Source organism: Melozone crissalis, unplaced genomic scaffold (assembly GCF_028551555.1).
Source record: "Melozone crissalis strain CALT ecotype California unplaced genomic scaffold, PUWL_Pcris_2 ptg000045l_1, whole genome shotgun sequence".
Taxonomy (NCBI): domain Eukaryota; kingdom Metazoa; phylum Chordata; class Aves; order Passeriformes; family Passerellidae; genus Melozone; species Melozone crissalis.
The window spans coordinates 24,341,851-24,355,736 of NW_026535823.1; the positions used below are offsets into that span (position 1 = coordinate 24,341,851).

A 13,886-nucleotide genomic window follows, 5' to 3' on the forward strand; every position below is an offset into this window, starting at 1 on the left:
GGGATCTACAAATGGGGAAGGATGTCTTTGGGCACAGAGAAGGGCAGTTTTGGTTGGTGTGCTATGGCTGGGAAGAGGAGGGCATCCAGGGAGAGCAGAGAGGTGTCCCTGCTCCATCACTGCACGTGGGGCTGGCCCCAGTACAGAGCCAGCACCCCTTGGGGTGGCAGGAATCCTGGGGGTGATGTAGGAGGTGCTCACACTGGGATGGGTCTGAAGGATGCAGACATACAAGGGCTATTTTCCCCCAGAAAGAGTTTGGATTTCATGCAGATGGGTCCCTGTCTTCCTCTCCAGCAACATTTCCTCAGAAAAAGGGGTTGTACCTGGTCCCAACAGGGCTGCTCCCTGCCAGGGGGTGCTGGGCTCAAGCAGAGGTGTGTTGGAGGGAATGTGATGGCCCTGGTTTGGCTACAGGCCCAGAGGAATGAGGCTCCCTGGGCAGCTTGGGCTGTCACCCTGCTGTCCCGGAGCCACAGGACACACCTGCTGGACAGGGCTGTGAGCTGGAGCTGCAGAACTGAAGGCAGGAGTGATGGCCCAGGCAGATCACCAATGTACTGGGGGATTTGGCCCCTGCTGACCTTTCTGTGCCTTTCTGCAGCTCCCAGCTCCCTGCTGAGCCCTGGGCTTGGCCCCAGAAGTGCAGACACCACATTTCTCTGCAGCCTCCTTGTCTCCTTTGCCCTTTTCCCCACCCCATTCCCACACCACAGGACAGCCACATGCCGAAGGACTGCCCGGCCTCTCTCTGCAGCTCATTTCTCTTGCAAGCTTTGTCTGGTGGGTGTATTTTGCATTTGCTTTTTCTTTTTTGCTATTCACAGGGAACAAAGAGGGGGTCACAAACCCAAGGGCTGACAAGCCTGGGAAGAAGGGGTGATGCCACCCACCCCCACAAGGTCCTTAGAGGCTGGTACAACCAGGGGGAGGAGGGCTTTGCTCCAGGGCGCCGGCTCTGCCCATCCCATCCTCTCCCCGCCCGGCCCTGCGGGGCGGCTGCTGCTCTGTTCCACTGCTCCATCCCGCTGCTCCATCTTTCCTCTGCATCCCGGTGCTCCTTGCCGATCCCGCTGCTCCATCCCGCCCGGCCCGGGCGTGGCGCCGGTCACGTTTGCTGCGGCAGGTGACAGGTCTCGCTGATGGCAATGACCACGTCCTGGGGCTGCCGCTCCCGGGGATGCCGCTGCGGCGCCTCGGGCAGCTCGCTCATCTCGTTGACGCTGTTGCTGATGCAGTTGATGTCGCTCTTGTTGCTGTTGTCATCCGGGTTGGGGCCAAAGATCCAGTCTGGAGGAGGGAAAAGCACAAAAGAAGCCCTTGGTTGCCTCCAGCTCTTTGCCCAGAGCTCAAGGCTGAAAATCCTAGAGAACTGCTGCCTCCTGCTACACCCTACCTCTGGCTCTGGGTGCTTCCCCCTCCAGGAGTGTTCCTTGCCCACCCCTGCCCCTTCAGCTCCCTCCACTCCCCTGGAGCTGGGATCTCTGCTCTTCCCAGCTCTGGGCTGGTTTTCAGGCTGATGGTTTCTGGAAGCCCTCCCAGCTTAGGCAGATGAAATCACCCTGTTAATCCCAAAAATGAGAGTGAAGTGCCTCCAAAGTGAAGCGTGCATCTGGGGTCTCCAGCAATCCATTTCCTAAAGTGGGATTTTGCTGTCAGAGAGAATAAGTGATTAAATGTGTCATCCAAATGGTGTTGGAGATGTGGCTGGGACATGGCTTTTCTGCCTTGAGAGTACATTACAGCCATGCCAGGGCCTCAATCCCTCCATGGCAGTTTTGGGGCTGTGCTTCTTGCACCAGGACCTGGTTCTGAGCTGATCCACGACCCTGGGGGTGACTGATGCCCCTCCAAAATGCAGTGTCACTGCTGGATGGCAGCGTGACTGGAACATCCCCTGCAGCACCAGGGATGGCAGCTGAGTGAAAGCAGGCAGTGCTGCTTCCCAAACTGCTGTCTCTATAAAAACTTGGCTGTTTGGGCAGTGAGAGGCCACAGCCCACTGAGATGGGAAGGCACCAGCAATGAGGAAATCAAAGCTGGGGAAACCCAGGTGAGGGAGAGCAGCCCCAAGACCTTGTGGCTGTGGGCAGTGGAGCACCAGCACTCCTCTGCTTTAGCTCTGCTGTCAAAATAAAGCAGAGGAGGCTACTAGGAGGCAGACAGAAGGACCAGCCTGGTTTTGTTGTTCCTGAGGAATTCTGCTTACTTGCCCCTGGATCTCACAGAATACATTTTCTCTCCTTTGTGCTGTGGGGTATTTTCTCTCCCACAGGACATTCCAGTTATGGTTTCCTGAACAGGAACACAGAAATGCCATCCCAGTGAGATGACGTCTTTCTCATGGGCTGTCGAAAAAAGTTTTGCAGCAAAACTAGGACTGAATAATGGCAGATGCCAGGGTGGGATGCCAGGTGTGAAGTGAATGGAAGATCTCATTTCTCAGCTCACCAGTGGTGGCCAGACATTTCTTCAGGTGTGAGCAGAGAGCCAGGAATGACCTGTGGGCCTCTCTATGCTCAGTGTGTGCACTGCAAGTCAAATTTTGGGCTTTTTTTGAGAGACCCAAAACTTCTCTCTCTTATTTTTTTTTTCTTTTAAGAAAAGTCAAAAGTTTTGTTGTTCTTGCTATGCAATATTTGATTTTTTTCCCCAGCCTGAAGCCATTTGGCCACAGCATCCCCAAGAGAGCAGAACATGACTTTGAGGGTGATGCTCACGCTCTGGAGCCAGGGTAGGTGACCACCCTGGCAGGGACAGGGAGTGGAGGAGTTGTGCCCCACTGCCAGCATGGGCTGGCTGGAAGAGGGGGCTCTCTCCAAGGAGGGTAGAGCTCTGTAGTGACACTGGGCACTGGCAACATGTCCAGAGAGGGACAGCTTTTCCTTGGTTTTCCTATTTTCTTCACCTTCATCACTGTGCCAGCAGGGTTTGCTGGCTGTCCAACAGGAAAGGCAGGAGAAGAACCACAGCTGCCTCAGCCACCGCTGGGCTAGCAAGAGGGATTGGGAAACTCAGCAAGGAAGTGGTCCAAAGGTTTTTGGGGAGCCCTGAGTCTGCCCTGAGTCCCAACCAGGACATTCAGCTTTCCCTTGCATAACCCACCTGAGGCTGGGCTCCCCATCCCAACCCTTCCCCAAGGAAAATCAGCCAAGCCCAGAAGGCTCATTTAGGGCTTTTTTCCTTTACAGCTTTGATTTTGCTTGGCTTTACTGGGTTTGGACTGAAGGCCAAACACTCCACCACCTTCTCTGTGGTCTGGTCCATCCCAGACAGAGCCTCCTGGCCCCAGGACCTTGCAGGCTGCTGCAGCCCCCACGCAGAGAGCTGCCTGCCGTGAGGAGAAGCTGAAGGCAGTAACAGGATTGCCTCCTACAAATACTATTACAGTTCCCAGCTCGCCTTCCTTGACGTCAGCCGTAAAACTCCAGTGGGAGCTGCAGGGAGGAAGGGGAATAATCTCTAGAAAAAGGAGTGATGGGTCCTCAAATATCCCGGGAGCTGCTGGAGAAGGATTGCCGTGTGCAGTGAGGAGCAAAGAGCGTTGCATGCCTGTGAGCAGGGGTGAGTGGCATCTGGTGGCCAGATGATGGACCCCTGGTGACATTTGTGGGCACAAGGAGAAGCAAGAGCTGGATGAGGCACTGTGGTAAAGGCAGAGAAATGCAGGGGGTGGGTGTGTTGGGAGAGCACCAAGGGCACCAGCAAAAGCCATTGGCACGGGAGGAGTGACACAGTGCATTGTCACCAAAGGGGATGTGGCTGCGTGGGGCTGCCACAGTCCAGCTCCTGGGTGAGAGCAGGCTGGATTGTGAGTGCTAATCCGAACCACCGCTTCCCTGGGAATTATTTCTGGAGCCTGCTGGATCTAATTACCCAGTAATCTGCAGGAAGATGTAATTAGGCTGTCATTAGAGGGTATTTACTGCGATGCCTTTATGATTTGACTGTGTAAGTAAGGAGTGAAGTAATTACACAATTACATGTTATTTGTGGCCATTTATGGCCTGTAACTTCAGCGTGTTGCCATGTGTGGAAGAGGGGAGCGAGGCCCCGTGGAGCTGGCAGAGGATCTCCTGCCAGCAGGACCCTGGAGAAACAACCATAAAAATGTCAGCGCCCTCGTGTCCCCTGCCAGGCACTGCCAATTCCATCCCAGCCGGGCTCCATCCTCCCCAGCAGCTCCCTCTGGCTCCTCTCAGTGTGAGGGGGAGGAACCAAGGTCTCCTGGGGTCACCCATGGCGTGTCTGGGGAGGGATGAGGGAGGAGAGAGAGGAGACCTGCACATCTTTGGCGTCAATGGGATTAAACCTCGCTCTGATGCGGAAGGAATTTTGCAGGGGATGGGAGGCACAACCTCATGTCATGTGCCAACACAGGCTGGAAATCTTGGATAATGAACCCTGCACAGGGGTGTAATTGGGTAAGGGGGGTGGCCAAGGGCTGGGAGCCCAGGGGTGGTGGTGGTGACAGACCAAAGGAACCTGCAGCCCTCAGCACCATGTCAGGTACTTATCTCTCCATCCCTTACAGCTGGCAGGGGGATGCATGAGCCACAAAAAATATACACACAGAGGAAAACAAAATCCTCTTTTGGGTCTAAGCCCACATATGGGTTCACACATTCTCCAGGTGAGCAAAGTTAGGCTGAATCTAATGACACCTAATGGATCTGGGACAGCTACAAGCAGAGCTGGGCTGAGGAGGGATCCCACAGTGTGCTCCTGGCACATCACACCCAGGACAGTCACACTTTGGAGATAAGAAGAAGCATTGCCTGTCCCTACCCAGCCACTGGAAGGAGCTCATAACACATGCTGCAAAATCCAGGGCATGTCCACAGGTGTGTGTGTGAATGTCTTGGATAAAAGAGAGGAACAAAGTGACTTTCTCAGCCAGGCTGGGGAGCAGCATCTAACCCAGAGACACCTCTTCCTGCTGGTCAGGTGCTGCTGAGGATCAGTGGGCCTGCTGGGGTCTGCAGGGCCAGTGGAGAGGTGGGGTGAGATCGATAGGGAGCGATTGATCCAAAGCAGCTGGAGAGAGGAGATAAAGCAGACTGGGCACATCAGCAGCTGTGGAATAGCAATTCTGTTATTATTATTATTATTATTATCCACAAGTAGCAGAGTGATATGGCACGAAATGCCCCTGCACCTGCCTGTCTCTGAGTCTTTGACAGCACCCCTGGAATCAGGACCTCGGGATTTGCTGTATTTTTGGGGACACAAAAACATTGGGGATGCCCAGATGTCACAGTGTGCCCTTCGTATGAGCAGCTGGTCCTTGCCCAGAAAGCCCTGACAGGGCAGGCAGCAGAGAGCAGCCTCCTGCTGTCTGGGTGCAGAGGGGCACAGGGTTGCTGTGTGCCCAGTGTCACCCCAAGGGGGTGGCACGGTCCCCTGCATTCACTGGTGGCAGGGTGGGATGTCTGTGAGCCATTTCAGCTGCTGAAAAAGAGACATCCCAGGCAGAAGAGCAGAAGGGGGTGGGAGAAAGGGCTGAAATTTAAATGCAGCCTGGTGAGTGAGACATTCACAGTCCCTGTAGAGATGGAAACAGGAAAGGAAGGGGCGACATGTTCGATGAACAATCAAACTCGTGCTCTAGTTTTGCTTTAAATGGAGCTGGGTGTGAAAGCAGCTGCTAAAAAAGCTCTTTTCCCATCAGCAGGAGCAGAAGCACCTCTTTCTTTGAAACAAGTCCTGACCCAGCAATCACATTGCTCTGCAGCAAGGCAGGGCCAGCTCTGGCCGGAGCATTCCCAATGGAGATGAGTTCAAGGGTATCCCTCGTGTCTCTGACATGATGCTGCAGTCACAGCTGGATGTTGTAGCTGTCTCATTTGCTGGACAGATTCTACTTATCCATTAGCAAAATCAACAGATAACTCCCAGGTTTGTTCTGATGGAAAATCCCTGTCTGCCCCTGGCAACAGTAATTTGTTAGAAACCCCCCTTTTCCCCTCACTTTTTTCTAAATGAAGATTCACTTATTTCTAAATGAATTTGATGTTAGGATTTGTTCTTCGTGCCCTGCTTTGCAGAAATTTCTCAGCTTTGCTGTGCTGGCTGAGTCAAAATTGTCCTGCACCCCAAAGAGCATGGGGAACACTCTGCTTTGCTGGTGGACAGGTAAGGACGCTGCTCCTCTACAGACCTGTCACCAGCAGGAGGCCTCTGGTGGGAGAAGGGGTGACATGGAAACGGCACTCAATTAATTATTATATTCTCTTAAGAACAGCTTCTCTGCATGCACCAGAGCAACCCTGGACCAAGCCTGCATTTGATGCCAGTCCCACCCATCAGGCAGCATTGCAGCTCCAGAGAATGGGTCTCTGAGAGGTGGTGGCTCAGGTGTGGTGGGCGGGAGGCAGGCATGGTCCTGGGGGTGGATATTTGCTGTCCATGTCTTCCAGAGGCAGAGTGAAGGTGACCAGAGAGTGAGGAGCCTTGCTGGGTCCCAGCTCAAGGGAGAGCAGTGCCTGCAGGGCAGCAGACAAACACAGCCCATCCCTGGACCTGGCACAGCCCATCCCTGCACCACATGATGGCAGGAATGGGAAGGCTGCCGTGGGATGGCGCATCCCTGAGGCCTTGGTCAATGCCTGGCAGTGTGTGCTGGAAGCCATTCCTCTCCTCCAGCTCTGAGCTCCAAAGGTTTGGCCTCAAATGCAGCTGTCCTGGAGTGGGCCCCCTTTGCAGACCACTGTGGCTCGTTGTCCAGCCCCAGCCTGTGAGGGGAGTGGTGAATTATCCTACAGTAGCCACTGCTTCCCCAAACAACACCTCAGGAACTCCTGATGCACCCCCATGCACCAGAAGGGAAACAGGCAGGGGATCACTGTGAGAGGTGGGTTAGAACCAAGATAGAAAAGCAGAAGGGAACCTGACGTGGTTACTTCCCACAACTTCGGCAGGCAAAGGAATTATCCTCAAAACAGAGCTGGAAAAGAAGAGGTATAAGTCCTCTCTGATGGACCTAAGATGCTGTCTGCAATCCCTGCCTGGGCTGAATTATCCTCAGAGCCCTGTGGTTCTGTGTGGAGCAATTAAAAGTGGATCCCGTGTCCCTGCAGGATCACCCAGCAGCTATTTTCAGCAATGCCACATTCATGCACAGCTTCTTTGTTCAAGGGGACCGTTTCCTAAAGAAGCCTGAAATGTGGTGGCTGGAGATAAGGCTGAAAAACAAAAATATGGCTGGTGGGTCAAAAGGGCAAAGAAAAGAAAGACCCTGCTCCAAGGATGGCGTAGGGCTTTGACCAGCGCCAAAGCCATCGACCAGCACAGTCTTGCCAGTGCCAATGAACCTGCTGGGCATCTGCCCTGGGCCCATTCCCGAGGGAAAAGTTCCCTCCAAGGCCTGCCTGGAGATGAGCAGCCCGGAGGAGCCCTTGGCCGAAGCGGGGGACAGCAGCCAAGGTCTCCTGCCAGGCGCGGCTCCCACGCAGCCCAGCAGAGCCTTCCTCCCGTGCAGGAGATGATGCTGTCCCCTTTCCCGGCCACCACACGCGTGCAGTCTCCATGGCAACACCTTTGTTTCCAGTCAAACTTTTTATTTTTCCCCCCCTTTCTCCTCCTTTTTTTTTTTTTTTTTTTTTTTTTTTTTTTAATAACTTTTAAATAGGAGCGATATTCAGCGAGCTGCCGGGGCCGGAGGAGGGAGGGCGGGCAGATTCCCGGGATTGCAGTAATTAGGCGCCTCGTACGGCGGTGACAGCCTTGTCATTTGCCAAGCCCGCTCCTCGCCGCAGCGCCGGCTCTGGCAGCTCTCCAGCGCTTCAGAGTTAAGCAGCTTTCCAAACGCTTCGACCCAATTTGCCTCGACTGCTGGTGGGGTCTGAGCCTGCTCACGCAGGAGCCTTCCTCCCACCCTGCTCGGGGAGATCACGTCCAACCCCAAGCAGAGACATCGGATGAGTTTTGGCAAAGCCAAACGTGAGACTGGAGAGAAATTGGGGCTCTCCAGAGAGAGCTGAAAAGGGGCTCTTTCAGAGCTCTCTTATCCACACCCAGGTGCTTTGCCTTCCTGCTCTCCAACAATGCATCTTTCCTCCTTCTCCTATGCAGCATCCCATTTTCCATTCCTCCCCAGCCTGCTGGGCATCACAGCAGTGCTCATGTCCCCCTGGCAATGCCTGGGCAAGCTCTAATTGATTTTTTAAGAAGCATCTGCAAATACCCGTTCAGGTTTCACAGGGAGAAAACCTTGGCAGCATCCCAAGAACCCCTTCACCGTCCAAAACTGAGCCCAGCACCTGCTTCTCATTGCTCCTGTGGGAGCAGGGGCCTGGCTGATGCTTTGACTCCCCAAGCCGTGTCCCACAAGCTGGTATTGAGGAGTCACAATCATCCCCGCTGCCTCCCAGTGACTGTTTAAAGCAGCGATTAACTATTGCCACTTTAATCTCCCTGAAACAGGCTCCAGCCCTTTGGCATCTTATTTCCATCTCTCCCTGTGTATTTCTGAACATGATTAGTGCAGAAATGCTGATAGCAGAGGCTGGAGCTGCTGCTGAGTATATCAATCCAGGCATTGTGTTAAGGCAGCTAATAGAGCAGATTCTTATTTACTGTTCCTTGGTCTCTCTGTCCAGTCCCTAGAGTAATTTTATGCAAATTCATTCAAATGAAACCCCTTCTCTTTAAAGGCTGTTCCTTGGCAGTGTTAACAAACATGGTCTCATTCGCTCTCCTCCGAGGACTGGCTCATTTTAAGTGTAAAAACTGTGGGAAGATGGGCCTGGAGTGCTAACTAGGATGAGCTGGAGGCAGCCTTAGGCACTGAGGGGTGCTGCTGGAGTTTGGGAAGTGCCTTCTCCTCTCTGCCTGGAGGAGGAAGAAGCTCACATATGGATTTCTGACCTTAACTTGGAGAGATATTACCTCACCCCGGGGCAGAGAGGATGCTTTGCCCTCAGCCAGGGGTGTTAAACTGGGAAAAGGCTTCTTCCAAAGTGTCAGGAAGCGGGCAGACCCCAGCGCTGTCTCTGTGCTTGGTGCTGTGAAAGGCTGTGGCAGTCCCTTTGCAAAGCACTTTGCAAGAGAAGGAGCACCCTGCTGACCTCATCCCACGCAGAGGGTCAAGCTAAAGGTCAGCAGGGAACACTGGTGCCAAGCTGGAAGCAGCACACCTGGGCCCAGGTGTCCCTGACTGCAGCTGCAGCCCCTCTGTGCCTGCAGGGACAGGGCATTTCTGTGGATTCTGCCCTGCTTTGCAGCACCCACCCAAGGGATGCTTTGAGCACCCACATCTCTGCTCTCCTGCATCAGGGGCCACAGCAATGGGGACAGGGGTGTCTGCTCTGTGGGGACACTGGGACTGGGCTGCCCCTGCCTCGGGGGAGTTTCTGACCTGGCTGGCCTGGTCCTTTGACCTTCTTGGGGCAGGAGCGGGGATATTTTTAGGTGCTGTCCCCACTGCCTACCTTTGTGGCGAAGCCAGCACAAAATCAGATGAGCACAGCCCCAGCAAGCTGCTGATTAAGTGTTAAATTTAACACTTTAAGACAATATATCCGTTTCCTTCCATCTGGAGCGAAGAAAAACTCCTCAGCAGCAGCTCCCTGCAGTTTTCTAGGCTCAGCCTCATGTGAGACCCCAAGTACTGCTCCTGCCAGGAGGTTTGACCTTTCTTGTCCCAAATAACCCCCTCTAAATCCCCTCTGTCCTGGAGCTGCTGGCCCTTGCCCGATCATGACCCTCTGCCCAAAGGGCTTGGCTTGCCCTCCCCTCAGCAAGGCAGGGTTGCTGCCCACCCCCAGGCACTGGCTGGAGTTTTGGCTGCTCTGTGTCTCCTGTGTCCCAGGAGCAGGGAGATAAAGGGGAATCATGAATGAACACGTGGATTTTGTTCCAGATGAGTGTGACCTCCCTCCTCCTGCAGAGATGGAGCCTGCAGGGCTTCAACCCTGATTGAGGGTCAGGCTCAGAGCAAGGCTGTGCAAAGAGATTTCTGCCTCCTTTTCCTGTGCAGGGCATTGTTGCCAGAGCTTTTGGGGATTGTGCACATCTGCAGGAGCCAGGAGCTCAAATCCCTCTGGGGATCCCTTCTGGATCCCTATCCAAGCTGGAAAATTGTAATTGAAGCAGGGCCCTGACCCTCAGAAGGACACGATGGCTGTCAGGGTGTAGGGGCCAAAAGTACCAGGGGTTCAGGTGGGAATTGGGCACATTTGCACTCCCCAGCACGACCAGCCTTACAAATTATGGGGAAAAGAGCAAGAGTATCATTGAAGGCTTGTCACAAGCAGCCAAGCAGCTGTGCCTGACCACAGCAGCCAGCAGTGTTTGTGCTCTCGGCCCCTATGGAGAGGGACAGCATTCATCAGCAACAGGATGAATCCAAAGAGGAGGAAGCCAAATCTGAAAAAAATGTACCCTCTTTGGGCTGTCATTGCATGAATTTGTTGCAGGGCTGTGATGACTGTTCTAAGGCAACCAGACTGCTGAGCTGTGTTTCCTAGGAGTTTGTAGACTCACTGGTGTCTAATAAGGGGTTAAGCTCATATGGCAGATTTTCTTTCACTATGCACTAGTGGGTTGTTATCTTGTGCTCAGGTAGCTGTTGCCATGAAACTTTTCGTGTTGGAGACCTCTAATTCAAGCTCAGTTGAAACAGGCCAAGGGATTTTACAGACATTTGGCAACCCAGACTCACGGACACACATTTATGCACACGTACACAGGCACAAGATCTGCTCCTTGAGGAAGGGGGCTAAACTTAAGGATTTTCTCTGGGAATATGGTCAACACAGAACTCAGTTTGGAGAACCCAGCACATTAAATAAACCAACACTCTTGCAAATGTGAAAGGGTCAAAGCTTGGTCTAAAACCCACCCAAATCAAAGGAGACACGCAAGGCAGCAGGTCCAGCCTTGGCACCAGGCTCTTTTTGGCCACAAGCACTCAATGTATGAAGCCCACACTCACCTACGAAGTCGTAGATGAGGTCCTTGATGAGATGCCCGACGATGGCGTACGCCACTGCCACCACCACCAGGGCTGCCATGAGGAGGTAGAGGACAGCCTTGGGCAGAGGAATGGCATCTCGAGGAGGGGGTTTGTACTCCTTGTAGAGCTGGTCATTGTCCGAGTATGAGTACTGGAACAAGTGGTCCAGGCCAGCTGTGAAGTTGCTGGAGTTCATGGACTGGCTATTGGACAGGTAGTTGTCCTGCTCGGGGTCCTGGAGGACACTCACCACCGAGCTGGTGGTGGCTTCCACTTGCTGTACCAAGTTCAGAGTCTTGTTAACGCTGGGGAGGATTTGGGAAAGGAAAGTGCTCCAATCTTTGATGGCACTGATGTTGCAAATAATCATAATTGCAATGAGGAAAGAGGTCTCCAAGCTCAAGAGACTTAAAAGGGAGAGAAAGAGGTGAGAATTGCTGTGCTTACACCAAACCATGTACTGCAAAGCGGGCAGAGAAGGTCTGGATGAGGTACGTTTCTCATCTGCAAATTCTTACATGATCCGGTAGGGATGCATCTGTGGTCCCTCGCCTCACTCCTGGAAATGCCCGCAGAAAACCCCTATGGGCATGAAGTTCCTTAGGAAAAAGTAGGTGCTGGAGTGATTTTGACCGATATCATTTTTGTTCCTCAGCCGCCTGTCCCTTATGCTACTCACTGATGAACACCGGAGAGACAGGATCCTGTAGATATTTTCAGTCATCTGGAAAAGAAAGATAAATTGCCCTTCTCCAGCTTTATTTTTTTTGTTTCAGAGGCGATGGTCCTTGTTGAGACAGAAACCCCCGTTGCCTCTGCCCCAGGCTCGGTCAGGCTCCCGGTGCGCGGTGCGGTCCCGGCTCTCCCGTTCGCAGAGGGGACAAACGCTCAGACCCCGCAAAGTTCGGCTGCTCCGCTGTGCGACGGGGCCGGCGGCGCGCAGCCCCGGCCCATTCCAGCCTGGCTTTCGGCAACTTCTTCTACCGGCATCTCCCGATCGATTCCTTTAAAAACACAACCAAGTCAGAGACAACGAGCACGCCGGCAGAGAGCCCAGCACCCGCTCCAGAAGCGGCCGGCCTCGGGTTTTACCTTAGAGACTTTTCCAAGCGAGCAGATCCTCTCTCCCGATGCTCCAGCTGGTTTCATTGCGGGCTGGGTCCCTGCGGAGCTCCCCGCACGCAGCCGCCGATCCGCTCCGCTCCGCTGCCGTGTGCTCTGTGCGTGTGTGTGTGACACTCCTCCCCGTCCTCTTCCCTGCTGTCCCTTCACCTGCCGGCTCTCCCCATCCTCCCCGGCCCCGGCTGCGAGGGGGATTAGCTGCCGGGAGCTTGGCTCCGAAACTCCTGAGCGTGCTGGAAGCAGGCTGGCAGCGTGGGCTCAGCCTCCGCCGCCGCTCCCCGGGGAGTTAATCCTTGCGGTGACAAAAGATGAGCTCTGATCCGTCTGCGGGGTGTTCGCGGGGAGGTGCAGGGGAAGCTGGGGAGCGCTGCCGTGGGTAGCCCAGGTCCAGCCGCCCGCAGGCGCTGAGCTCAGCCTTTGTCTGCGAGCGGAGCCGGCGGCAGGCGGGAATCACAGGGCGGGCGCTGCCGGCAGCGGGGCGGACATCATCCATCCCACCGCCGGCATCCCGCAGGAGGGATGCTGCCCGCGGCCCCGCTCCCGCAGCCCCGCAAAGTTTGGGCATCGGAGGGATGACAGCTTTGCAGAAAGCAGGGAGGGCTTGAGGCTGAGCTCCCGCACCGCGTCCCCTCCCTGCTAAGCTGTTTGTGCCAACTGGTAAGAGCCAGCCGCCTTGGTCACCTTGATAATGGTCTTAAACTGGTTCGTGTTCCCTACACATACAGCTCATCTGCCTTAGTGTAGTGGCGGGATCTCTGCGATCATTGAGTTGCTGGCTTGGTTTAAAGGCAGTGAAACATATTTAAAGAGGAGGAAATTTTAGACAGGGAGAAATTGTTTTTCTATATTTGGAGGTGAAAATAAATCACAGCCCCCCTGTTTTTTGTTTTGTTGGGGTTTTTTTGTGCTGCTTCCCCATGTAAGAAACAGCTGTCACGAGGGCAAGAAAATCACCACAATAAGCCTGAAAGCAGCCAAATGGAGCTTCTGAGAAACAACACCAAAAGATTAACTTTGTGTGTGTGTGTGTGTGTGTGTGTGTGTGTGTGTGTGTTACCAGCCATCAGCAATCCTGCCAGCTGCCTGGGGGCTGGAAGAGTATAGAATAAAATGGCAACATCTCCTGTGCAATAATATCACCAGGGTTTGGGTTGGTGATGGACAGAGTGTACCAGCCCAGGAGCAAAGAAGATGCTGAGGAAAAAGCTTTTCTCCCTGGAATGTGCATGGACTGTGTCACAGTCACTTCTGGTGCCCAGAACCATTGAACAACATCCTAAAATTTCTTCTCACAAGTGACAGAGCTGTGACTGGTTACAAAAGAATATCTGGGCAGCTGCATGGATACATATCCTGCAAAGGGATAGGTCCTGCTGTGCCCCTGCCCCAGCATCTTGATGTCCAGAGTTGGAGCTGCTACTCTGCCTCCAGAGCAGGAAGCTGCAGAGATGCTTTGAGGGCCAGGGCAGGAGTCAGGAGCTAAGGGCAAATGGCTCCTCTGTCAGATTCTCCACACCAGATTTTATCTTTCCAAGATGGAAAATATGGCAATATTATTTTTTTTTATAAAAACTTTTCAATGTGAAGTGAATTTTGGGCTCTGTGCAAGGGTGGCACAGTGCAGTCTGGCTTTGCTCTGCTCATCCTTTGCCTGGGGTTCTTAGGAGGAGAGAACAACCCCCAGGGCATGGGCACTGGTTGTTGGGGACTGAGCCTGCTCCAAAGCTGTCCTTTCACCACAGCTGTTTGGTGCTAGCAGTTGCCATGGCACCAGTGCATCAAGCAGAGGGAACAGGAGAGCACCTGG

General features: G+C 53.8%; 1 protein-coding gene across 1 annotated transcript; it reads right to left on the minus strand.

Moving 5' to 3' along the window:
* Positions 1–758: 758 nt before the first annotated feature.
* On the minus strand, positions 759–11,724 carry LOC128943141 (uncharacterized). The gene is made up of 2 exons (XM_054285974.1): positions 10,937–11,724; positions 759–1,290 (listed from the first exon to the last, which is right to left on the minus strand). The coding sequence occupies exons 1-2, from the start codon at positions 11,412–11,414 to the stop codon at positions 1,109–1,111; spliced, it is 660 nt and encodes a 219-aa protein (XP_054141949.1). The 5' UTR covers positions 11,415–11,724; the 3' UTR covers positions 759–1,108.
* Between the last annotated feature and the right edge of the window lie 2,162 nt (positions 11,725–13,886).

Coding starts and splice junctions, on each gene's coding strand:
- LOC128943141 (XM_054285974.1), bottom strand. CDS start 11,414: ATGGTTTGGTGTAAGCACAGCAATTCTCACCTCTTTCTCTCCCTTTTA. Junction 1,291..10,936: donor CCTCATCTACGACTTCGTAG/GTGAGTGTGGGC, acceptor TCCCTCCTCCAG/ACTGGATCTTTGGCCCCAAC.